This window comes from Myiozetetes cayanensis, unplaced genomic scaffold (assembly GCF_022539395.1).
Source record: "Myiozetetes cayanensis isolate MyiCay16 unplaced genomic scaffold, myiCay2020 scf13, whole genome shotgun sequence".
Lineage (NCBI taxonomy): Eukaryota > Metazoa > Chordata > Aves > Passeriformes > Tyrannidae > Myiozetetes > Myiozetetes cayanensis.
Window position 1 is genome coordinate 4362299 of NW_026086937.1, and position 26046 is coordinate 4388344.

A 26046-nucleotide genomic window follows, 5' to 3' on the forward strand; every position below is an offset into this window, starting at 1 on the left:
TATATTTCTCCAGCATATGACTGCATTAAGTAAATTAATCTCCTCTCCTTTGTCTTCTTCTCTTCCTTTTCTGCAGCTCTATTCTGCCTGTTAAACTGGAAAAAAAACACAAGGCTCTCCTGGGTTCTGCAATATGGGCACTGCTCCAGCAGTTCAGCTGACATGAAATTGATACCAACCTTAAGAAACATCAGCTGAAAGAAACATCTACATCCCTCAGGCCACCCAATTCCCTTCAGAATCAACTGCTTGGGTAAGGAGGTAATATCACCATATCACTTACCTATCACAAGCAGTTGTGATCAGGATTTGTGTTGCTGCAGCACCTTGAGAAGAATGAATGTCCAGTTCATCTCCATTCCTTGTTTTTCTCCATTTCTTGCTTCACAGGTATAACATGCTTCTTTTCAGTATTTCAGCAACACCAGGATGTGATGTTGATCCACTGATGAACCATGACACGCCTCCAATTTACACATGCACACACATAATGGGACTACTTCAAAGTAATCCAAGGCCACTTCTTATCCATTTTTCCTCTTTATAGTATACGGAGATGCAAAGTGGGATCATTGCACAGAGAAAGTATTAAAATGGTAACAAAATACAATTAGCCTTTTCTAGGCTTTGGAATTCACACTTGTCACTGCAGCTGTTAGTGCTGTGTAACATTGCCCTACTTAAAAACCCCAAACATTAAGTACATCACTGTTGTGAGTCGTTTTCCTCTTCCCAAAGGACAAATGCAACACATTTTTTACTCCAAACAGCTATTCAGTTCTTCAGTTCCTAGAGTTAAGCAGAGCCTCTGCAGAACCTTTGTTCTTCTTTCTAGGGTACAGTTACTAAGATTTGGACTTCTTGATGCAAGTTTCATGTAAAATTCAAACTTGCCTTTAAACTGAAGTTGAATTCAACTTCAAAAAACTATTATTTCACCAACTCCTCAAGGGATTGCCCATCCTCCCGTGCTCCAGCTTCCCTGTTGTGCCCTCTTGGCATTGAGCTCCTGGTTGTGGGCTGCTGCAGCCCAGCCCTTCCTGCTGTGGGTCACTTGTTCCTCAGATCCTTTGGAACCCCAGCAGGAACCTGGTTTCCAGTGACCCTTCGGGAGACTGCAGCAAGCAATCCATCCACCTTCCCCACTCCCTGATTTATCAGCATGGTATGAGCACATATGACCCCTTGAGGAGCAGTGGTGCAAATCTGAATTCCAGTCAACACAAGTCCACTTTGATACAAACCTTTATTATCTCAGATCTTGCCACAGCTATCACTGAAACAACTGATGGTCATATTTTACAGGTACCATAAAAAGTTACAAAATGTAAAATATGCTTTGTAGTTCACCAAGTAAAAATACTTGAGGACTGACTTTCTGTAAACAAAATTTGGCACAGGGATGTTCACACATGAGGGAACAGGCAGGTACTGTTATCCTGAGCACACTGGGGAGGCAGTGTTTGCATGGTATAGAGGCAGAGCATCTCTGTCAGTGGGATTACCTGTGGCATTAAAATCCCTTTCCTGGAACTACCTATGGCATTAAAAGGCACAAAGAGAAACACACCACGAAGCAGACCCCACTCAGTGTGATCATCCCATCAGAAATCTGAGCACTACCCAATTCTTCTAGTCACAGCTGGGGAGGGGGTGTCACCATTCCTACTGGCTCTTGCTTTGTCCAGCATGAACCTCAACTGAAGACTGTGCTGCTCCAACAAACATGGGCAGCCTCCTCATGGCTGCAGCAGTGGTGGGATTGGTGCCTTCACTGGCCAAAATGAGGCCATCTGTGGCTTCCAGGGCTCTGGCCTTTGAGCTCATCATTGTGAGGCTGCTTCACAAATCCACACACTAACACAGAGGTAAATATTTCAGAGGATGCCATGTCCACCAGGTTTTAGAGATGGAAATTCTATTTTAAAATAGAATTGTCCTAGATACACTAGACAAGTGGTTAATAAAAGGTAGTTTGGAAGGACCATCATAAACTATAGTCAGCAGTTATTGAGCAACGATAAATATTTAAGTAGCTTGCAGATCTTATTTTCTTTCTTTCTGCATCTCCCTCTATTACAAAGCAATGACAATATCAGTAGTCATAGTAACACAATCCCTACTTGTTCTGCCTGTGCCAGTTATGGATGGTACTCAGAGCCCACAGATAATTTTCTCATGGAATTCAGAGGTAAGCCTGTTTCTAAGGTACCCTCTGGTCCACATATTGCCCCCAAATCAGTATCATAATAATAATAACAATAAATAATGCATATTCCCTAGAAGTTTTGGTTAATTTGGTCAACAAAAATCCATTGTTACTTCCCATTCTCAACATTAATATTTTTAAATTTACAGCCTGAGCTTCTATATCATAAGATAATGGAAAAAGAACAGACAGAGAACGAGAGGAAATATCTCATTAGAGCAGATGATCTAGGAGAGAAAATCAGCACTACTCATCAGGGCAGGCAGCAAAGAAGCAGATCCAAAGGAAATTTCACACGGCTGGCTTAGCAAAAATGACTGCTCAGGGCTCATTACTTAGTACAGTGCTTAGGACCCTACAGACCTCTGCCCAGGAAAAAACCTGCTGTGTTTGACCTCCCTAGAAACATGCCCTTCCAAGCGCTGAAACAATCCTGATCTTAAACTCGTGTCAGACACGTACAGTCACAGTGCTTCCTCTTCTCAAAACCTGCTCCCAAAACCCATTTGTGCTGAATGAGGAGACACCACTCAGTATTTTGCATGCACAGACAGCCCAGAGATCTCACCCCAGGGAAAGATGGACAGAGAGTGAGGAAGTAAGACGCCTACACCACAGTGATCATCAGGAAGCAAAGGCATGGGAAGAGAGGGCAAACACACACGGCATCAAGGCTCAAGTAGAGGTGAACTGTGGGCACGTTTACAGCAGTCTGTCAGGAAAGAGGGGCTTCTTCAGGCACTGCAAATTCCAGCCCTGGTTCCTAGAAAGACTCTATTGTCCAAGAGAAAATGAGAGCAGGATTCACGGGCTCAGTGTTGCCTACATCCATATGACAAACATGCAGTAAAAGGAAGAGCCCTTCTGAGGAAACCAACGTGTTGCTGCAGGGGTTTTGGAACACATATATCTGCTCTGTCTGGCAAATACTTGTTTGGCTTTGGAGCTTTGGTTCATTAGGAGTTCACTCTGTAAGAGCTGAGATCTTTCCACTCTTTTCTTTAAACACCTTCATCTTGCTAAGATATTTTCTTTCCAGAGTTCTACCTTGTTCCCAAAGTCCTAACAGTGTTTCTTCTAAGAAGCCTCCAGCCCAGCAAGCACACAGTGTGCCCAGTCCTGCTATTCTTGGAGCATCCCAGTGCTGAACTGAACCACCTGCAGATGCCCTAGGCTGCCTGACAGCCCTGTGCACAACCTGCCAGAGCTCCTAATTGATGTAATATTCAGGCACCAAAACTGCCTAAAGTAAACAAACTCTTCAGTAATACCAGATCTGCAAAGTCCACATGCAGATAGAAAGCATGTACAAATACAAGAATTTATCTCATAAAAAATTCAGTAACATACTGCAGTTCTCTCCATGCACCATAATCTCCAAGACCTAGGCATTTTAACTGAAAAAGAGTTTGTCTCAGGTTTTTTTTTTTCCTTTTTTTTCTGAAATTGATATCCACATTTAGGATACAACTTTAGGCACCTGGTTTATATACAAAGCACCCTCTTAACCTGCTGCACCCTACAGCTGTGCTCACACTGTCTTGGCATTGCAGCTGTGTCACACTGCAGCTACAGCTGTACACGTGCTTCCCCACACCTGTCAGTGGGGAAGAAAAAGGCATTATCAAGTCAACTTTCCTTGGTGGAGTTTCAGAACCAGACTGAGCAAACCGGGCTCCCCTCCCTTCTGTGCAAGTGCTCGACCTGTGATCATTTCTGCTTTGCACAAGGTGTGAAGGTCACACGATTCCCTCACTTCTCCTGTCCTGTGCCTGCCATCTCCTCTCAAGCTGGAACTATCAAAGCTGCTTCATCTTCCAAACTGAAGATTCAAAACACAGATTGTCCCACACATTCATTGTCCCATCGCTCAGTGCTTCCCACCACCCAGCACACACATGCACACAAAAGCTCAAAACACTGTTCTCCTCCAAACAGAAGGTTTGCTCTGCTTCATAACTTGGACAAACCACTTTTGCCAATATCCTATTCAGGGCTGAAAGCTCCTATTTATTCTTGAATTCTCATGTAAATGGTTTACAGTACCCATCTGCTGAAAACACACACCGTCATCTCTCTGGAAGAGCAGCAGTGGCTTTCTGACGTTCAGAGAACAACCTGATGCCATGTTTGATAAATGCTGGAAAGTCTCTTAACTTCTAATCAAAGACTTCTTGGGTTTATACTTTTCCTGCTCGTGATCTCGTGCTGGGGCGATTTCCTGTGCTCAAGCTATGGGTAGGTACAGTGGCAGTAAGAACATCTATGTGGGGTCTCTTACTTGCATTTCTGGTACAGATAAACCTAAAAGGACAACTCAAAACAACACTGGCTTCGAGGCTCCCATCCCAAAGATTTCCCCCCCACCCAAGAGTAAGATAAAAATCAACAAATCATCTAATAATCCCTTCTTAAAAGTATTCCTTGCATAAGGATAATTACAGCTTGCAAAATATGGATTGCAACAAAGACATCTTTCAGCAGATACTGTTTCTTTCCATGAGATTTGGAATTTCAAATTGTAATTTGCTACTCGAAGATGAGAGATTTATGCTCAGGGATCCCGTAATTTTTTTTGTGTTCTTCAAACAATTGCCTCAGTTTCTGAAGATACAATGCATGTAGATCATCAATCTCTTCAGTGGTGGGGTTCAAGTTCTTTTTCACAGGGATGGGGCTTCCCACTGCAAATCAAACACAACAGCAACATTAGCTTCATTGACATCCCTTTTAAATTAGAATTGCTGTCCCTCCTGTAAGAGATGCTACACAGCTCCCAGGGAGATGACAGAATCACAGCACAACTCTCTTGCCGTGGGGCCTGATCCTGCCTCTCACAAACTTGAGTCCTGGGCCTGGTTTTTCACTTGCTTTTGCTCAAGTTCAGTTAAAATGAATTAAACCCCCCACCATTTCAGTTTGGCAGCAAAAGAGCAAGTGAGAAGGGGATTAAGTTCTAACTTGAAGGAGTTGTTTACAGTTCAAGATACAATCCCATGCATTATGTGCTGTCCACAAGTTCAACACAGTATTTAGAAAAATGTACTTTCTCACAGTCTTCTGATTGGAATACTAAAGCTGTTCAGTGTGAGGGACATGCCTGTGAGAACAGAGGTGCCCTCAGCCACCCAGTCACAAAACAGGACTGAAGGAAACACAGTTACCTTCCTTTTTTTTTTTTCAGAATGGGTATCACTGAGCCAGAAATGTTGTCAGTGACCTCAGCCTAGGGTAGCATGTAAACTCCCAGACCTTCTAAGGTGTCTCTGAACTATCCATTGCCCACGAATGTCACTGCAACCAAAATGTTCTCCAGGCACTGCAAAGCCTGCTACTTGCTCCACTGGAGCGAGAGCAAGAGGGAACATGGATGTCTGGAGGGCAGTCTCCTCCTCTACAGAAAGCTATGGTTAAAAAGCCTGAGATGTGCTAAGAGAAGCTTCCCATGATCTCAGTCTTCCCTGTGTTGTTCAATCACTGCAGAGTTTTACAGCTGTTCTTGCACTGGAGGCACCAAGACTTTAACAGACCCAAACAGGGATTACAGAGAAAATCTGTAGAAAAGCAGAGAGTTAAAAGCACCCCCAGGAGCTTTTACAAAGGCACCTGAAAATCCCTTTCAACAGATGTTGCCACTTCAAATTGGATGGTGTTGACTATGGGGAAGCCTAGCCAGAACCACAAAGAGGCTGAGTCTGCATTTTCCTGCTGCAGCTTCAGCTGCCAACAGCTCTGGGGCCCTGTGTGGTGCTGAAATTCAGACTTTACGTGGATAGGGCTGGGAACCCAGCCCTGGATTGAGCAACACCTTAGGGGGTATGAAATCAATATACATACAATACAGGATTTCCAGAAGCAGGACTGGAAACAGCAAACAAACCCCCAAGCCCTTCTGCAGCAGCCTCTTCTCCCAAGAGTGGAGATTTGTTGTGGAATTAGAAACTACACTCATCTCCCTAATTTTATGTGCAGCTTTAAGAAACCTGCTTAATTTGATATTTGAGAGTTGTTTCTATTTCTGAAAAGCAGTAATAATTTTCAGGAAAAACAAAAGTACCTCACTGATCAAGCCCAAAAAACACTCAGACTGCACAAACCTTGGTTAGCTGAATGGATTTAGGATCCGTGACTTCTGAACCATGAGTAAAACGCTGTCAACACAGCTAACTGATGGTCCTTGTGGGTCCCTTCCAACTCAGGATACTCTGAAATCTGTGACACTGGCTCAGGTGGAGCTCACTGTGACCCTGCAGCTCTCAGGAGCAGAGCCAATGCTTTCCAAGCCACGTTGGGCCACACCAAGAATACCCCACACACGCCTCCAAGGACACAAGGACATCGTGATAGCTCTCAAACATGAGGAAAGATAAAGGTGAAGGATTTCATCAGATCTTACGAGTTCTGTTGCAAGACTCTGGTCTTGCTGATTTGTAGCACTCCTGTGCTCTTGCCAGGGACCACCTCTGCACTTGCAGTAAATATAACAATGATGATTTGACTCAGAGTAAGACATTTTAAGCTTCACAACAGTCTCAGTGTCATCAGCCAAAGGAAAAATTGCAGAAAATACATCTCATGTCATCCAATACATCTCATTTCAATTCTTTCATAACTCTCTGGCTTTAAATTAAGGGACATTTTTAGCCTACCTGTGAACAATGTGGGCTTTAAAAATTAAATCTTTTCAATATATTTAACTGCATGAAGTGATAAAACACAGATCTGCATGAAATTGAACATAAAAAGAGCTACATTTTTGTGTTAAACATTTTTTATTTGCTTTGTACTAAAATAAAATCATCCCTCCATTAAAGGGAGGGCCACCTTAAATGTCCCTTGTGGAACACCAGAAAAGCTTGACTTACTTTTCTTTAGAAAAAGGTTTCATTAGTTCACTCCAGTCAGAATCTGGCAAAAAATTATTTGTCAAAAAGTATACAGACAGAGAACTGTTGCTTTTGCATGATGCCCAGCATCACTTTTTTTTTTTTTTAAAGGTGTGGTTGTCAATAGCACTACTTAAAGCCATTAAAATATGTTCAGTTCCACACTCCAGTGAGAGTGGATGACCAATAATGAAAACTTCTGGGGAAAAACACTCTTCCAAATGGCCTGTTTTGGCATGAACACTCACAATTAAACATGACTGGATCTTTCCATAGTGAAAAAACCAAAGGGGAAGGAAAAACCCTAAAGACCTGCAAAGCCATGTAAGTGGCAGCCTGTCCAAGGGCTGTGGCAGAGGTGCTGCAAGGTGCCCTCTCCCTTTCCTCCTCCATCTTTCCCTCTGTCCTGATGAACTCCAGGTCAGGACTACACAAGTTCCTTCCAGTAGCCTTGCTCCAGAGCACTGCAGTGGTGGCTGTGCATCACCCAGCTGCCACTTCTCTGCAGAGCTAAGAAATGAAGGTTCTGGGCTTCTAACATAGTAAATGCAGCATCCAGAATCCATGGACTGGACAACCCTTGCGTTTCTTTTTGGACTGCTAAGCCTGTGAGTAACTGAGAATGAAGAGTAAGATATGGCCTAGGACAGAAAAGGGAAAGGAGACAAAACCTCCCCCTTTTAACTGGGAAGGACAGCAATTAAAAAAAAAAATAGCTTAAACCTCACATACTGGTTTTAGATACACAATAATAAATTCTTTTTGTTATAACAAATTTATAAAGCAGCACACTGATGAATTTCTAAACATTTGTAAAAGCATTAGAAAAGGCACTTACCAACAGTATGAATGGGTTGCCTGTAAGGTATTAAGCCAAAACTGTATTGAAATACTCCTCTAGCATGAAATAGGGGTAAAGCAAAGCCCATTATCTTTTGCAACTTTTCCTGTACATTTCTGAGCCACGAGCCTTTGGGGTTTGCAACTTGTTTGAATAGTTCATTTTCCCCAAAGGAGAACACCGGCACCAGATGAGCCCTGTAAAACAAAGAGGGCACTGAGAACCCCACATCAGCTTGCACTGCAGTTCACACATCAGCAGCATGGAAGCAGTTTCACAATAACCAGCACAGAAAGCTTCAGCAGCTTTAGGTTTCATCAGCAACAACAGGCATTCAACCCTTCTGATGTGCAGCTGCTTTTTGGATGCCTTGGGTGGTTTGTGTTTAAAAAAAAAAAGTGATAGGCATACAACTAGCAACTAGCTTTTGGCAGTGTTTACTTGGTACCTATTGCAACTTGTTATGACTGTGTGTAATCATAAAAGTGAGTAATTGTATATATCATAAGTACGAGTTTATCCACTTCTACTTCAGCAAGTCCACCCTTGCTGCACTACATTTTCTCCACTGGGAAGCAAAGAAGCTTCATTTCTAACCCTACAAAGGTCCCAGATGGGTGGCATCAAAACCAGATCTTGGCTTGCCTTTGTCTTTTGAGCAGAGTAATGCATGCCCTTGATTTCAGCATAAAAACCATGATAAAAACCAGACATCCTCACAGACATGACTGCAATGCCAAATTTCTCCTCTGCTGTCCAAGTCCCAGTGAAATCCTGCTTCCTCCAGACTTCTTCGAAAACACCAGCCTTAATAATCCATTATTATCAGAGGTCAAATCCTACCCACAGAAATTACATGAACTCGCTTTGGCTCTTGTACAGCCTAATAAATTCTCATTCAGTTCATGAATTGGCTTGGGAGAAAGGCACTGACTCCTGGACAAACTACTTGGGTAGATGGAATCAGTGCAGTTGTCTCCAGCAGGTAAATCCACCATTATACTGAAGACCTTGACTGCAGTATGCTTTTGAATAATGCTTAGTTTCATTAAATGTTCTAAAGACTTTAGAGAAAAAAAGAGCAGTGTGATCTTAAGCAGTCTCTGAAGGATTCACAGATGTTTTATTTGCTTTACTTAAGTCTTAGCTTCTATATTTTAGCTCCATGCAGCCCACACTATCTTTGAGGAAAACATTACTGTAAAACAGCAGCATTGCTATTGTCAGGATGAATTTCTGTGTGGCTCTGAATGCTGAGGAGGATGGAGGATGCACTGAGGACAGAGCTGGCAGGAAAATACTGCAGACAATCAAAACCCACCAGTACAGAAAAAAACCAACTGCTTCAACAGCTTCTTGAGCCTGAGGACTCACACAGACTATCACTCCCACCTACTATTCTGACTGGTGTCTGCTCAGAGTTTCTTTCTCCAGTGGAGCACATATTACCAGCCACCTGTAAAGGAAATATTATAAAGCCTGGTACTTCCTGTGGCCGTGTAAAAACTCCACTTTTTACTACAACACTGAGGCAAACAGGAATATCGTGTGGTGCAACAGTACCCTGACACTGTGGGATTTGTTTTAATCTGGTGAAGGCTTTTGCAAGATGCTATGTAGGAGGTTGAGACAGGGAAATCAGTAACTTATGATTATGAAACTAAAGATAAGTCAGCTGATTCGCCGTTTGTTTCGTGTGTTTAGGATTTCTTCACTTCATATCAGATATTTGTACTACCTTGGACCAAAATGCCTTTTGCAGAAGTGCAGAGGACTTTTGCTGACACACTCAGACCACTTTTGACGAGTTCCTACCTGAGGAACACAGCTTCTCTGTGCTGGCAGCACAGGAGCCAGGGGCAGAGGGGACAGCTTCCTGCATTGCCCCTTCCTCTCTCGGTATTTGATGCTGCAGTTCATGAGCACCAGGAATGTGTGCAGGCACTGATGGCAGGTGGCTCTTCTCATCTGTGTCACCCAAGCCTCCCTTTCATTGCCATGTGAGTTGGAAGCTTTCTTCACATTTTGTTACTTTTCAGAAATAAAGCATTAAAACCCGAAACAATTAATGGCTGCAGAATCTCTGGGCAAGAGCTCTGTTAGAGTCATATTGTCCCACAGCAGCCATTTATGTGTTTTGTAAGTGTCCTGATCTTCTTGTTGTGTGTTGGAGATGCTTTTGAAATCAAGGCCACGACAGGCACAGGTGTATCTGATTTCTCAATCCAAATCAATTTAGATGAGAGATAAGGACCAACCTTGGTGATCTGACAGACCAGATATTTATCAACATGCTCAAAAAAAAAAAAAAAAAAAGGGGGGGGGCACCTAACTATTCTTCTAATCTTTATGGTTAAAACAAGCAAAAGAAGTGTTGAGGGTCCTGCTGAATTAATCAGCAGCTGTCCAGAAATTGAGTAAAGACTCATTTAGGCACTAAAATTCTAATTCAAATACACAAGAGGTGTTTCTGGGTGGAAATTAGACTAAAATGTTACTTTCTACTGGCAAACAGGTCCTTTATGAATCTCCCAGTGATATGTATAAGAAACCCTCTTGGAATTTTGACAAAGAACAGCTTCTAGAACAGACCTTAGCATCCTGTGGGAAAACAGAGAGCTCTTCTTGTAGACCACCTTTTCCCAGTTAATGGCTTAAAAAGCTGTTACAGATTTCTCAAGACCAGTATTTTTTTCTCATTGTTTCACATGTCGATATATAATCCTGGGAGCTTTTCAGAAAGCTTATCAGGTACAAGCCATTGCTTCCAATATTTCTAATTTACAAGCCATCTAGACCAGTCCAGAACAAACACAGTAGCTTATACTATGTAAATCACTCAAAAGATAATACCATCTCTGTTTAGTTACACATTGATGGCTGCTTGATAATAAAAGGTAAGCTAGTTTTTCACAAAAAATTCCCAGGAACTTGCTTTTGCAAATAACAATCCTCAAAAGAAAGTCTTTAGAATGATGGTGAAAGTAGATCCTTCTAGACCACAAATTTTCAGTGATTTAATAAAACAGGTCCTGGCCTTCCAATTTGTTTGTTTGCTTAACCTGATAAGAAAATTCTACCTTAATATAACTTCAGTTTACAGACCAGACAACAGAATGTTTGTTCTACTCAGTAAAACCAGCCAAGGTTTACTAATATTGTTTCATAATTCTTACCCTTTGCTAGTGCAAGAAACAAATGAAACAAAACAAGATATGCTAATAACACCTACTGCTTACAAATTATGAAAGTCAAAGGGAGTTTTCCTTGCAGATAGGATCTAGGTGGACAGGCTTGCTCCTGTGCCCGATATCTGCATGTTCTTAGACAAGTAACTCTTTCAAAATCTCTAAGTTTATACAATATGAACTATATTTAAGAATCAATCTGCATTCAAAGCATGCTCACTACAGCAGCCTAAATGGGAAACCTACCCATGTTTCAGGGCCATTTTAATAAAGCCCTTCCTCTTGAGGATGTTCAGTGTTAGACTTCCAGGATGTGCATTCAGAGATTCCTCTGCTCCTCCGATCACAATGACAGATGCATGGCCACCTCCTTCTTTATTCAGCACATACGAGACACTCTCCTTGGATGCAGAAACCATTCCTTCAGGAGAAAACATGTTAGGAGTGACCACTGGATCTTCATGTACAAGTACAATGGAATTTAAGAAATATTTTTAAATATCTAGATTGTGTTTCAAAATTATAACAGCACAGGACAGAGTTCAAAGATTTGGGTTCAACTCCTCACTCTGCAACAAATTTGGTCTTAGGCAAGTCCTTTGATTCACACTCATGAGCTAAATGCTGATGACTATTGCAAGAGTATTGAGTTCTTCAGTGTGCTCCTCTGCCAAGTCAACTCCCCCTCAGAGAGACTCTGTGCCTGGGAACAGAGGAGTTCAATGGCAGCAGATACTGTCAAGAGGCAGCAGCTAAAGCCATACAGCAGGTGCATACAAACACAGGCACAGAGGGGTTAAAAGAATGAATAGAGGACTTGTTAACTCAAACACCGAGCTACAGTGCCAAGCTGATCCCCTTCATTCTTTTCAAAGCTATAAAGCAGCAGCTCCATTTAAGGCAATGGCCTGACAGCATTACAAGAAGCAGAAAAGATTCACTTGTACCATTCCCAGTGACTGCAAGGGCTCATTCTCTAGTACCCAGGCCCTGGCACTCACCAAACTATTTAGGCTAAAATAGCAGGCTACATGAAGCTTTTGTGGTACTCCCACTCAGAAGCACACTGCTGTACAAGCCTTTATCAATGATTTAGATCTTAGTGCTTTGAAAAATCCCCTTTCTAACAGATACTCACCTAACCTTTCCAGAGTTCCTTTGCACCCTAATTTTTACTTCAAAGGCTCATAGTAGTACCATTTACCGAGAAGCCATGTTTAAATACACTGTGTTGAATTAATATAATCCAAATGACAATTTAGAGATCAAGTCTAATTGATGTTGTGGTTGGTTTAACAGAGCTGGTAGCAAAATGCACTCTGTTGGATGTCCTGTTACTCTCTTGGGTGTTTTTCTACCAGGGACATTACAATGTGGATTATAAAAATTTCATAAAAAAGGAAAAATTACTGTAACCTAGTTTTGAGAGCTGGCCACCAAGAGGAGTAGCTTGCTACTGGAGCAAGTTCAAACCTGAGTAAAAAGCTACTTCCACTTGCCATATAGGTCTTCACAGTCACTTTTACTCTGAAAAATGCAGCTGACTCGCAAATAATTCAAGTGATTCTCATTCACACATCAGCTTGCATCTTCTCTGGAAAGGAAAGCAAGGGCCACTGAGTTTCCCCAGGACAAATCTGTCCCACTGCTGAGGCCGAGATGTCAGCCTGCATACGGGCACTGCTCCCTGCTCACTCACAGCACAGCTCGGGACTGCTGCGACTGCGCTTCCCAGTGCAGAGACAACTCCAGCCAGGCAGGCTTTGGAGACAGGCAGAACAACACTGGGAAATGAAACAATGTGCTAGGAGCACGGCTTGCAGTACAAGGAAGATTTTGTGTTTCATGACTTGACTGATAACCTGTATTACACCGAAGGCCCTCTCTGGTTTATCAGCTGCATACCCAGAAAACCGAGCTCCAATGCTGACTTACTCTTTTGCATGCTTTTTATTGCAGTTGTTTCTTATCCTGCAGGTAAATATTTGTTCCTGGGGGTCAAGATGCCAAAAACAAGTAAAGCTGACTTCCAGCCTAGGAAGTTTAACAGGGTTTAAAAGACAATATTTAAAATGATCATATTCTACCACTGCCAATCCTTCACTTTGCAAGCCTCAAAGAATCTCCTCAGAAATAACATTTGTCTGGAAAGGCATTCTTTGCTATGTTGATCTATATGTAGATACGTAATTGTGATATTAATCTGAAAAACACCCTAGGCCTGTTTCTATGAATGGAGTAGCTTATTGAGATCACACCACTGTGTTACAGTCAGGAATAAAGTTAGATCTCTGTCTTCTAAACCTAGTCTTGTGCATCAGACCATACAAAATGCTTTAGTTGAGTGAATTTAAGTAAAATAACTCCTGTATTAAACACTGTGGGGGAACACTAGTCCTGATTTCATGACTCATTCTTCTGTTCCCCCAACTTTAGTGCTTATTTTTCATTACTGCAGCACTAGTCATGACTATCACCCCTTTATGATAAGTGCTGCTCAGAACAGAGAAAAAATGCTCCTGTCTTTAGAGTTTACATCTCAATTAAAACTACACAAATTTGCAATATGGGACCTCAGTCAGAAGCATGGAATTAAGATCCGACTAGAAAGATATTTCTGATGAGTAAGACTTTAAGCCCTTCAGGTAAGAGATTAGCCTGAATTTGTTTCACAAGTGCCTGCTCAATGACTAAATAACATTATAAACTATTCTGCCCTTGTCTTCTTGCATATAAAGGGTACTCAGTCTCACAGTTCAACTGCTGTCTCACCGTTCAAGAGATAACCAGCGAACTTTTTTCAGAAAGGAAGAAAAGCTCAGCGGTATAATTTAACAAAACTATTACTAAAACCTTCCAAGTTGTTTTGTTACAACATTTCACTACAAAATACAGCTTAAATTTATCATCAACACTGATCCTTCTAAAGTGAAATTACTTACCTTTATAAGTAGAGGAACAGACCCTACATTTGAAGCAGAAGCTACAACATGGAGGAACAGCTGAGACATTCTGCTTTTACCTACCAGCACTCATTACGTATTCTCTGAAGAAGGGACAGCCAAACCAGATGGGCATGATATGAAGATATGGAGTAAGCCCAGGAAATAAATTTTTGAAACTTGGACCGGTGCAAAAGTTTCCGAAGGCTCCAGCTACCAGGACCCCATGAGGGTGAAAGCCAAGTAAGTAGTTGTGATTTGGGTTCAGATCTGAAGTTTTTATCAGCTGAAAAATAGAGCCAGTGGAGGACATTATAATACTTACCTCAAAAACAACAAGTAGGGAGATTGCACATTGACAGGACACAGAACCGATGACAACTCATCTCCTTCTGAGCACTTTAAACCATTGTCCCATTTTACAGATGAACGAAGTTTAAACAGATGTGTCTCAGTATATCATGACTAGCATTTACTGTGCTGAGGCACTACCTTGTGACACAACAGTCCAAGCAGAAAACCAGGCCCTGCCTCTTTTTGTCACTAAATCTCAGATTTCCCATATTTTAAAAATAAGTTAAGTTCACCCTGGAGTGAATTAGAATTTTACCAAAGATGAGTCTTAGACAGTTGTCCATGCTCATGGCTGTTCAAGCTGCCTCTGTTCCAATATTCAGAGTTCTGTGAGAAACCTCTTACTCACATGAATGGGAAAGTATTCCCTGAAGTACTTCCAAACAGTCCAGCTTCTGACCCACTGGGACCGTCTGCCCCCAGCACATGGTGTTTCCCAGTCGAGGTAGAGCCACAGCAGATACAGCACAGCAAGGAACCAGAAGTTTCCCAGGATCAGGATCACGAAGAATCCACAGCAAAACTGTGCTGCAAGATACAGAAAGGGAAAGGAAACCATTAATCACACCTGTCTCCTTTTAAGACCCTGAATGTCCTGCCCTGATTTTTTTATTATGGATGTTATTCATAATGTAAACAAATTGAACTCAACTTACTCCACATTGCATCGTTACCCTGATGGTGAAACATCTCATAGGTACACCACCTCAGTCTATTATTTCTCCTTCTACTGCACAACTGGATATTGGGTAACTAATGTTTGGTAGAGAGCATCTGGTTTACCTAAGGCTTTTAGGAAAAAAGGACATAGCAAGAACTAACAGGGATGTGAAGCTCCAGGGAGTGAGAATAAAGGAGAACTGTGGAAGGAAAGAACAGAAAGGGGACCACAGCACCATCTCTTTTCTAATGAGAGCAGTGTTGGGCAATTATTTTTCCGTTCTGTTTCTTAGTTTCTCTACCTATAACATTGGAATGGTAGTTCTAATCCCAGTCAAAAGTGCTGTCAGTGGTCAAGAAGATGCATTAGACAAGATAAAACATCAAGAGGTTCCACTTTAGACACTAAACACATCACTCTAAGTGGAAGTCAACCATTGCTATGGGAACACAACACCAGTTTTAAGTCCTCATGCATTTGTAAGAACATCCTGCTACAATAACGATACATAATAATTGTATTATACACAATTCAAAGAGCAAGAAAAAGCTGTTTGATTAAACACAGCGTGTTACTTTATGACTCAGTTCTCAAATAATTATTCAGGGAAACACTAGGGAAACTTCATCTTTGTAGAACTTGCAGAATTTTACACTCTTGGAGAAACTTGAGCAGCCCTGGGCAGAGCTGGCTGAAGAGCAGTACAGAGGTACCTGCTGCTCTCTGCCCTGTGGTACTCCCTGCAGCAGCCTGCTTGCTCTGACACCTCCTGAAAACCCCATCAGGCTCATGGATCAGGTGCTGCATTCGAGGTTTGAAAGGGAGTCAGGGCTTTAGCATCATGTATTTACAGAATGGCAAGCAAAACAGGACGCAGTCCTCACTGGAAAACTCAACAGGCAGAGTTGTAGGAAACAGGCATTTTACAGAGCAGAAGTAGCACTTTGTGTCTCCCAATTGACTGGCTTTCATGGGGGAAATATCCTGTTATGTCCTAAAAGAAATTATACCAGTGAAACATACTGAGCTAAATACACCCATAAATAGAGCAGAATTAAAACAAACAACAGAAGTACTTCAGGCAATAATTTGGCTAACACAAGGTAAATATCACCAGAACTGAAAACTTTGAAATAAGCAAATGGACCAACAGTAAAAACCACTCATCCTAGTTTAGATCACCTTCTTTCAAGAGATATTGCTTCGGCATTGAAAACTCACAGCAGACTTCCCAGACTAAGTAGGTTTCGAGAGGCTGAAATTCAGAGCTTAACTTGGCCTAATGACACCCTTGCACTTCCTCCAACCTGAATACTTACTTTTTCTGAACTTAAGCCAACTCCTCCTTGTGCCTGGTTTGACTGTGCCTTCAGAACAGACACGAATATCTTGTCATGGGGTAACTGAGAACTACCACAGAATCCAGAAGCAGACCGAGAAAGCAAAGTTGCTGGTTAGATTGAGTAGGAAAGACAGGGATGAACATTCTCATTTATGGCAGGGATATGAGCACAGAAATAAGGAATTTCATTTGCTCTGAGGAAGGGAGAGGAAACAACCATAAACAAAACCAAGAGCAGGATCAAATCTACCACTTCGAAGGATACTCCATTCCTCAGTACAGAAATTCACTGCTTCCTGCTCCAGCAGGCAACCCGAGTTTTGCACAGAAGAGCACTTCAGTGAGAGCAGCAGCTAACTGAGACCCACAGACCTCCAAAGTCAATGAGGAAAACTCACAGGAGTTGCAACAAGTTCTACACAACATAACTAATGAAGGACAAGTAACACAGGTGGAAGACGACACTCAATTCCACTGCTCCAGATGGAGAAATCACCGGGAATCCCACACCAGCATCACTTCAAAATAGGGCACAGAAATCTTTTGAGAAAAAGTCACTACCTGTTCTTTGAAGAAGAGATTCTGAAACTACAGGAATTTCTACCAATGCTAATCTGGAGAGGATGCTGAATTTCACAGTTTAAGTTTGAATAAGTATGAGAAGTTTTTTAAGTCGCCATAAATCTATTAGTTTCAAGTTGGTACGAAAAACTTGTTAAGTATTTATATTTGCTAACCTTCCTCACAGAAGCACATTTGGCTCAGTTCAGCATCACGTGGGTTTTTGCTATCAGTTTCCAAGCCAAATAGCTGAAAGGTGTTTTTAATCAAAGCATCCTTGCTGTGAGACCTAATTAAATCAGCAGGGAGAAGGCCCAGATAGCAACACTTAATCCTATGCAGACAAACATACTCGAGATCAACAAGTTCAACGCTTTGCTTTAGCTAGAACACATTCCTGAGTGCATGCAAGGTATGGGGAGATAAGCGTGCTGTTAGCACTTCCTTAGGAGAGCTCAGCATCTTGTAGGACAAAGTCGATTACTGCATTCCCTATGAGACATGTGGCAAATTCCTTTTACCATACCTCCTCATTATTTCAATGCATTAGGAGCCTGAAAGGTGAGTTAAACAGTGATGACTCAAACCCAGTGAGCCTATAAACACAAACCGGGTGTTTTCTCCTTCAGACGAGACAATGAGTAAACAAATGGCAATCATTTTACCCAAATTCACAAACAAATTCCAGGCAAAAGGTGAGTAACTTGGAATTCATCACTCTACTATATCATTACATCCTTGGATGTAATCCTGTGTATGCTGTAAGCATAATTTTTTGGTTGAACTTGAATTAAAGCTTTGAAAAATATCTCTATGGTGTATTGGAATAGTGTGGGGAAAAGAAATATAGATTAAAAGAAATATCACTGCCCTGGGACTCTGAAAATCAGCTTTTCCAGCCAATGTTGGCGAGTCCCTTTTCCTCCATTTCCCCATTTATACAACATGTGGATACTCATCTGTTGCAACAAATGGATGTAGTGTTAGCAGCACTGGAAGCCATCCTGCCCCATGATGTTTGAACACCTTGTACTTCAATCATCGAACAGGCTCTGAGTTTGCAGCTGTGGGCACCAAATTCATAAAATAGTTAAAATACCACAGAGGTAGGAAGTAGGAAAACACCATATTGGGTGACAAAATACAGCTGATGGCCACAATTATAGAAGATCCAAATGTATTTGTAGTTATTAAGGAGTCAAAAATGTTTGAGCAATATCTAATGCGAGGGCCACCAAATGTAAGATTGTCCAGTAGAAGAAAAGCCTCCCATTACTCTCAGAGCAGTCTCAAACCATGCCCAGACAGTGCAGGTGTGTCCTAGGTGCCAAGGGTGCTGGTCTCAATCCAACCAGCACTACTGGCTCTCTGTAGTGCCCCAAAAACCTATGCAAAGCAGCTCACTCCAAAACCTCCACACTGCCTGACAGCTCTCAACTACGAGCCCGCCCCTGCCATTTCCCACATGCCATTAGCAAAGTTTTCTGTAAACACATTATGTTGCTATGCTTCAAATGAGATGGAGACTTTCAGAGTTCAGCAATTTGAACCCCATCGCACCAAGGACATGATAAATAAAGCATCTTTGTTCCCCTGGCATTCTCCTGAATAGGCAGGTAGAGATGTGATTTTTAATATTGTACTTCTCTGGGCTTTACAAGTACATGTGCATACCAATTGACAAAGCAAGGTGAAAAGTTCATTTCTTACACCTGTGGACAGAGAGGAGAAAAAAAAAACCAAACCTACAAAACAAAATATGGCATATCCTTCAACAACCATGTTGATATACCTTTAACAGAACACCTTTAGTTTTCAGAGCAGTGACTCCGAGCTGGGTTAGGAACAGAACATTGGAGGGAACACACAAGGAGAATTGCACAGTGATGTTTTCATCCCCAATGAACATTTGCTCTTCTCTATTATCCCTCAAGATACCACCAATAAGTTAATTTTGGCATTAAAAAAAAATTACTTTCCCCGCTTAGTGGATTCTTTCATGCTGGAAAAGAAAAATAAAAATTAAGTCAGCCTTAATTTATGGAGATACTTTCTGCATTACCTATAAATCATAAAGAAAGTGACTGAAATTTAAATGAAGTAACAAATACTACAAACAGACTCCAACAGTCCCACCAAAGTAAGACCAAGGACAATAAGTAACACCTGAAAGGAGGCAACCTGCCAGGGCAACAGTAAATGAGTTCCTGCCTCTGCAGCTTTTATACAGAAAGTCTCTTTTAAAAAAATGGAGTCATGATGTTAGTACTATCTTGTTTAAAGCCTACTAGTCTGTGCAATTCTGTCAATTTAAGAATTTCCACCAGGAGCACAGGAACTTGCTGTCACTTTTTACCCATGGCACATACAGACTCCTCAGCAAAGAAAAAGCTGGGAACATATTTAAACTAACTGCACTGGGAAGTTGTTGAAGCCCACAGGAATCTGGTATCCATCTGAGGTGGTCAGGTGGCCAGCATTTGTTGAATATGTGTCAGTCTCCTGTAGTGGAGGGCCTTTGTTAGGTTATTGGTTACAACTGGGAGTCCCAGTCACAAGGATATTTGAGCATTCCTACCAAGGGAGCTGTATTTCAACAGGGCTGTGATAACAAATACAAACCACTCTAAGATGCAAGGTTTGGAGGTTTGTTTACGCTGAAATTTGGTTGCAGTTCCCAAGACCTTGCACTGACAAACACTGATAAACTACAGATACGGAGCATTAAGCACTACTGACTTGCAGATAGAGCGGTCTGGATACCATAAATCCCTCGGTTACTAATTACCAAATCCCGAAACAGCATGCCAAATTTAGTCTACATATTTCCTGTTTCTTCTATCTCTCCGTAGGCATCCACTGTCAATTATGTTCACACACAGGTTGCCAGGCCAGGGCTCTGGCCTGACACAGCACAGCCATTTTCTCTTCTTATTCTTGAGATACAAACAAATATACACAGATATATGGTGAAATTCCCTCCCTAAAACGAAGGTAACAGAAGCAGTATTCCTAGAAATACTAGTCAGTCAGGCATCAGTAAGTACCCTGTTATTCCCTATGATCACACTTCTGTCCCTACCCATGGGCCAGCAATAAATTTTATGGATAGATGATTACAGACTGACACAAACATGTAGCAATACCAGGCAGCTTGCTAGGATAGGCTCATGGAGCTTAGCTGAGTTTTTTTAATGATCAAGAGTTTTTTAAAAAAAAGGATTTGAGGAAGAACAAGACCGTATTAGCCAGCTATCGCTGATGAATTAAATCAACACCAGATAACAAACAACCACGGCATATTTGGGGAAAAAGTTATAATTTGCTTTAGCACATTACCTGCTTTCTCAACACGGAAATCACTTATTATTTCAGCAGCAATATCTCACCCTGTGGCAAATGTTCCATCATTTCTGTTCTTCTGGGGAAGCCAGATCCACAGCCCCAAACTGTCTCCAGCAAGTTCAATTAACAGACTGTTTCATCCTACATGCATGGAAGTTTAATCACTAGAAAACAGGATGTACTCTAATATATAACAATGTCTTCAGCATATTATTTTGTGGCTTCATGCAGATTAAAGTGTACCTTATATTACATACTGATTTTGTATGTATTTTGCTAGTAAACACAGGCATGCCTGCACAACAGTCACTTCCTAAATCCCCAGTGAGGAAGATCAGCTGGACCTCAAAAGTGAGCCTTAGAAGATGCATCATTCTCCCCTACCACCACCTTGTCTCAGAGCAAAACACTGATATCCCTGTCATAGGGGTAAACTCTCATTTTCCTCTCATCATCATCTGATCCAAGACATCACCACTCCACCCAAGTTACCTAGTTATGCATTTGATTTTGTACAGGCTCAAACTCCACTGTCCCTTTTCACATCAGTTGCATAGAAGTTAGCAGGACAGAAGCTCACCAACCCACCTTCTAGCTTTATTTTCTCCAAAATGCTGTGATTTGATTTGTGCACATGAGAAAGAAAGGAAAACAAAAGGCTAAAGCATCTGCCAAGCAGCACTTTAACCAAATCTGATTGGTTTGATCGTTTTTGTTTGTTTAGGTTTTTATTTGTTATAGGTTATTTTATTTTGTTTTGGGTTTTTTATTGTTGTTTTGGGGTTTAGTTTAAATGGTTTTGTCTTTAAATGAACCCTCTGATCTACCTCCTGCTTAGATACTGCTCACCTCCTGATACAGATGTGCAGTACTGAGGCACACAGCTCACACACCAAGGATAAATCACTGCTCAATTACTGTGCACGAAACAGAAAACCTATTCCTAACAGGAGGATATCAGATAGTGGTAAACACATAACACATAAAATTAATTCAAAGTTCTTAAGAAAAATATTTCCAAGCTTAAAAACAAAGACTCCGTGTTAAACACCAGGGACATCCATTGTATTCATTGACAGTGACAATTCTTTTTGTGTGTGTGTACCACAAAACCTACAGTACAAAAACGTAAGTGATGTTACTCCTTTGCTTTGTTGGTCCAGCAGCACTTACAGGCTCGGAGATTTCATTTCCCAGGTGACTTTCTGCCTGGAGTTGGGCTGGACGATGGCACAGAGTGATCAACAGCAAGCAACTTCACAGTGAGACACGATGCAGGTGCTGCCTGAGCTTGGAAGGGGGCAGACCAGCCCCAGGACTGTCAGTCCCTGGCCAAGACGATGAATCTCTAACAAAGGTAATTACAGCCATAAAAACTACCAATCAAAATGGCTTGTTTCAGCTTTTTTCCAAAGTAGGTACTATAAAATTGCAAAACTTCATATATTTGCTGTTTCAGCAGTATAGCACTAATGGCTTGACATTATCCTTCAGCCTGAAGCTCTTTTGGATACCTGCCTAATACTGCAAGTAACAGTATCATTTCAGCATATTTCCTCATTTTTAGTTTTCATAGGTTTAGTTTTCTGGACTCCAGACTAATAACACTTTCCTTTCAAAAGAGGGAAGCCCGTTTAAAACACCTTTTCATGGAACTTACAACTAAACCTTTTTGGTCTGCTGCACTTGGAGAACACAAGATAGGAAACCATACTGCAGTTTCAACCAGCATGCGGTGGGAATCTGTTAATGGGCATTTCTCTCATCTAACCCAGTATTTCAGAACTTATTTTTGCTTCTGGTGTCATGCCCTTGGATAACAAACAGACAAATCACTGTTACAATGAAAACTTGTCTTTCCCCTTTGAGGGTGAACTTTGGCAGCTTGCAGCACAGAACAAGGAAGCACAGGAACTTACAGCCAGAATTTTAAAGAGGTTCCCTTTGTGTGTAATGAAATTCTGTGCACATCTGTACAGCTTTTTTTGAGGCAGAGGCATGTTTACTCTGCCTACGCTGGACAGCAGAAGCAATGTATCTGTAGTGCAGACCCAGCCTAAGTTTGCATGCTGCATGAAGAAGCAGAACTTTGCTTGTACCATTCTGCTGCAGCTGTTTTCTCAGTATTTTTTGACTGATTCGGTCTTTCTACAGTGGAGATAAGACTGCATGTCTGTATTTCAGGCCAACTTGTGCATAGCCTTTAGGCACAAAAGCAAGAGGGCATTTTTAGTCATCAATTCCAGAGTCTCAGAAAACCATGCAGCATTACGAGAAAGCAAGCCTGGAGAGAAAGGGATTTTTACATTTCTCAGCCAGGAAGATAAAACCAATGCTTAATTTTCTGAGTCTTCTATCCAAGTCACATTACAAATTCCAAGTTGTAATAGGCTCACATTCCCCTCACAGCTTATTCAGTGTGCCAAATCACATTTTCCCATGTCACTCTGATTTAAAAGGTATCATTAACCGACTGAGCTTTTGTGATTCAGGGCACTAATTTCTAGAGTTATCTTACTTTATCTGTTAGTCCTATAATTTCTTTTACTAAGTTATGGCATGTCACCACATACCTAGATGGACAACTTTAGGAGCTAGGCCAGTAGCCTGGTTATTCACTGCTCTAAACATAATAGCTCTATCTATAATATGAATCATGAGTTATCACGGGGCATTATCTGTTCATGTTTTCACATGTAGATATTTAACACAAGACAGACTGATCTACATAAGATCTTGCTTGCCATAAACTAGCTGCAGCCACATACAAACCTCCAAACAGCACCTAAATCTCAAATGTCTCCTGCAATCAACTCACACAGTATTTCAGTATTTCACCTGTACTGGGACATCCCCTCCATGATTTGAAAGTGTCACTTTTTCAAGAGCTTACAAACAGATGTTTCCCTATTTTATCTGCACAGCGGGGGGAGGAAGACAAAAAATCCAGACATAGAAACAATCCAGAACTTCAGAAACCAGCCCTTTTTTCACTCCTTTAAGTCATTTAGGATTCAGCCACCTGAATTTTCCTGCAGCTAAATGAAACTTTTTGGCCAGATCACTGACTGCCCCATGACTGAAAGCTTACGCCTATGAAATTAAAAGGTCACCTTGGATAGCTCTAAAGATAAACAACCCCATGAAGCACAAGCAGATAATCATTATTAAAATCAGTTTGTTCACCAAAATTCAAACATTCTTGCAAACTGATTTTTTCATGGTCGCATGTACTCACTACACCCCAACATAAACCAGCCATAAGACCACTTCCTTGCTGATTTTCCTTGACATTTATTCCCAGACAGCACCAGCTGCAGATGACAGCTGCCTACTTCTCCTGCTGAACTACAGCGAGAATGGATTTTCTGCATCCCAATCACTTCTAGTAAGATCAGAAGGATGTGTTTTTCTGCAGTAGCATTGCTAGGATAAAAAAACTTACTTCCATTGCCACTGAACTTCCACTGCATTATGAGACCGGAAAAATGGCAGTTGCCAAGATCTAATTCAATAACAGAAAATTAGAAGTACAGACTATTTACCATGCAGACAAAAATACAAACAGTTCATACTCCAACTACATATAATTAAAAGGTAACAAAAGAGCCAAATGCTAAGGATAAATAAATCTATGAAGATGCTTCACACCCTCCGTGCTTCTCCCACATACACAAATCTTTCATGTGTGGGCTAACAGCCTAAAAAAAGAAATAATCTGAAAGACATCACACCATCTGAAGGATAATATATTTGTAAAACAAGAAAGACATGCACACATTCCTTTTCTCCTTGTAAGTCCTAAGGCATAGACGATCGTGAAGCGTTCCAACATTTCCAGTAAGGCACGGGTAGTCAGTTGCTCTGTACCTCGGAACAGATTATTCGATAATCACTTCCCAATTTACACAATCCACGGCTTTAGTCTGAGAGAGTTAAGGCTTCTCTTACCTTATCAAGTCACCCATTCCATCGAGTTCAAGATAACTACCCATGTGAATAACATTTGCTGCTGTGAATAGGTGTTTAGTGATAGGTGTCTATTAAGATATTAGAAACGTTAATTATAGAGGAACAATCAGTGGAAAAAGTTTATCAAGTAGAATTGTTATGAACACTTTCTTAAAGCAAATGAGGACATTTTTCATATGTTTACAGAAATGGCTGCATTTGAGCCAGTTCCTTGACAATCCCTATTAATTGTCATCACCTAGTTAAACGAGAATTTTATTATTGAACTACAGCATATAAAGTTATTTTACAAAATTACTAATGAAAACAGCATTACTCATGTACCAGACTTTATGCTCATGTTCAGTAAAAAGTTGCTGTCAGAAACCTGGACGGTGCCTCAGCGTGAAGACACAGTCACTAGCTTTTTAGGATTATATTTGAAAAAGAAGCCATAGGAAGAAATAGACCCAAAAAAAGAGGAAAAGCCATCCAGAGCTTTAAGAGAAGAAAGAAGTGCGACGCTCTTGCCCGCCCGGGGATCGCCGGATTGCTGCTCGCCTGCGGCCGCCGCCTCTGCACCCACGTGGAGCCACAGGGTGGCACAGAGCGATGCACACAGGTAACGCCGGCCACGGAAAAAGCCGATTCTAAGCCATTTTCCCTCTGGGGCAAGTGTAGGAAGGAGGGCTGTTACCAAGCAGGAGGAAGGAGAAGATCCACTGCAGCACGGCGACTGTCTGGATCCTCCTCTTTAGGGGGATGTTGATGGGGGCAAACTCGACCTTCATGCTGGCGGGCGGACAGCAGCGTGGGGAGGCGCGGACCTGCCGGCTCCAGACTCAGCCCCAGCCCGCCGCACCTGCCCGCTCCGCTCTGCTCTGCCGCGGCCCCGCTGGAGGACGCGCCCCTCCTGCCGCCGGCGCTGCCCACGGCCGGGCCCCGGCGGGCGGGGACGGGGAGGCGGCACCGCCCGCCCCGGCCGTCGGAAACACGATCCTGGAGCGGGACAGAGCCCGGGCGCGGCTGCGGGGGCTGGTCCTGCTACACCCCCGTCCTCAGAGACAGCTCGCACGGCCCGGGATGCCGCGGCTGCTCACGGTGCTGAGCGGCACCGGGGCGGAGGCACCCGCGGCTTTATCGGGGCATGTCCGCGCCCGCGGAGCCAAGCTGTGTCCGCACCCGCGGAGTCAGGTGTGTTCACACCCCCCGCACCCGCGGAGCCAGCTGTGCCCGCACCTGACGGTCCGGGCCAGCGTTCCCTCTCGCAGCGTCCCGGAGCGCCGGCGCTCCCGGACGCGCTTAAGGCTCTTACACCATTAAAGAGCTTATGGAGCTGACCCAGAACTTAAAATTTGAGTTCCTGCCGCGTTCGGGGTCAAGCCTTTCGTTTCTAATTAAAACCAGCACACGCACAGCCTTCTACTCGCTGCCGGGGTGTCCGTCACAGGGATCGCCCCCTTCCACCACCCCCACCAAAAAAAAAAAAAAAAAAAAAAGAAAATTGAAAAGAAAACACACTCCCGAAACTTGCACAGAGCTGCCCCGGCTGAACCCGCTTCCCCGCGGGGACGGCGGCAGCGCCCGGGACTGGCGGTCCCATATGGGAACGGGGACAGGGCAGGGAGTGGGGGTGCCATGTGGGGACAGGGACAGCGCCAGTACCGGGACACCCCGTCCCCAACAGGCCGTGCCCCCGCTCTCCGCCGGCCCCTCCCGCCGCCATGGCGGGTCCCCTCGGGCGGGCTGATGTCACGGCCGTAGCT

General features: G+C 42.5%; 1 protein-coding gene across 4 annotated transcripts; it reads right to left on the bottom strand.

Moving 5' to 3' along the window:
* Positions 1 to 1229: 1229 nt before the first annotated feature.
* MOGAT1 (monoacylglycerol O-acyltransferase 1) lies at positions 1230 to 25895 on the bottom strand. Of its 4 annotated transcripts, none has more exons than XM_050307797.1 (6): positions 25802 to 25895; positions 14770 to 14948; positions 14151 to 14352; positions 11371 to 11545; positions 7934 to 8133; positions 1230 to 4893 (listed from the first exon to the last, which is right to left on the bottom strand). In XM_050307797.1, exons 1-6 carry the CDS (start codon positions 25881 to 25883, stop codon positions 4739 to 4741), a joined length of 993 nt encoding a protein of 330 aa, XP_050163754.1. In that variant the 5' UTR covers positions 25884 to 25895; the 3' UTR covers positions 1230 to 4738. The 4 variants fall into 4 exon arrangements, with proteins under 4 accessions (XP_050163754.1, XP_050163753.1, XP_050163757.1 ...); XM_050307796.1 differs by lacking the exon at positions 25802 to 25895 and adding an exon at positions 24978 to 25264; XM_050307800.1 differs by lacking the exon at positions 25802 to 25895 and adding an exon at positions 24626 to 25102.
* Between the last annotated feature and the right edge of the window lie 151 nt (positions 25896 to 26046).

What these genes read in the sequence shown, in the direction of transcription:
- MOGAT1 (XM_050307796.1), bottom strand. Translation starts at nt 25,071, where the DNA reads ATGAAGGTCGAGTTTGCCCCCATCAACATCCCCCTAAAGAGGAGGATC. An exon ending in CTTCTCCTTCCTCCTGCTTG is followed by an intron (nt 14,949 to 24,977) that starts GTAACAGCCCTC and finishes TGTATCTTGCAG; the next exon opens with CACAGTTTTGCTGTGGATTC. An exon ending in AGAATACGTAATGAGTGCTG is followed by an intron (nt 11,546 to 14,150) that starts GTAGGTAAAAGC and finishes TTTCTCCTGAAG; the next exon opens with GAATGGTTTCTGCATCCAAG.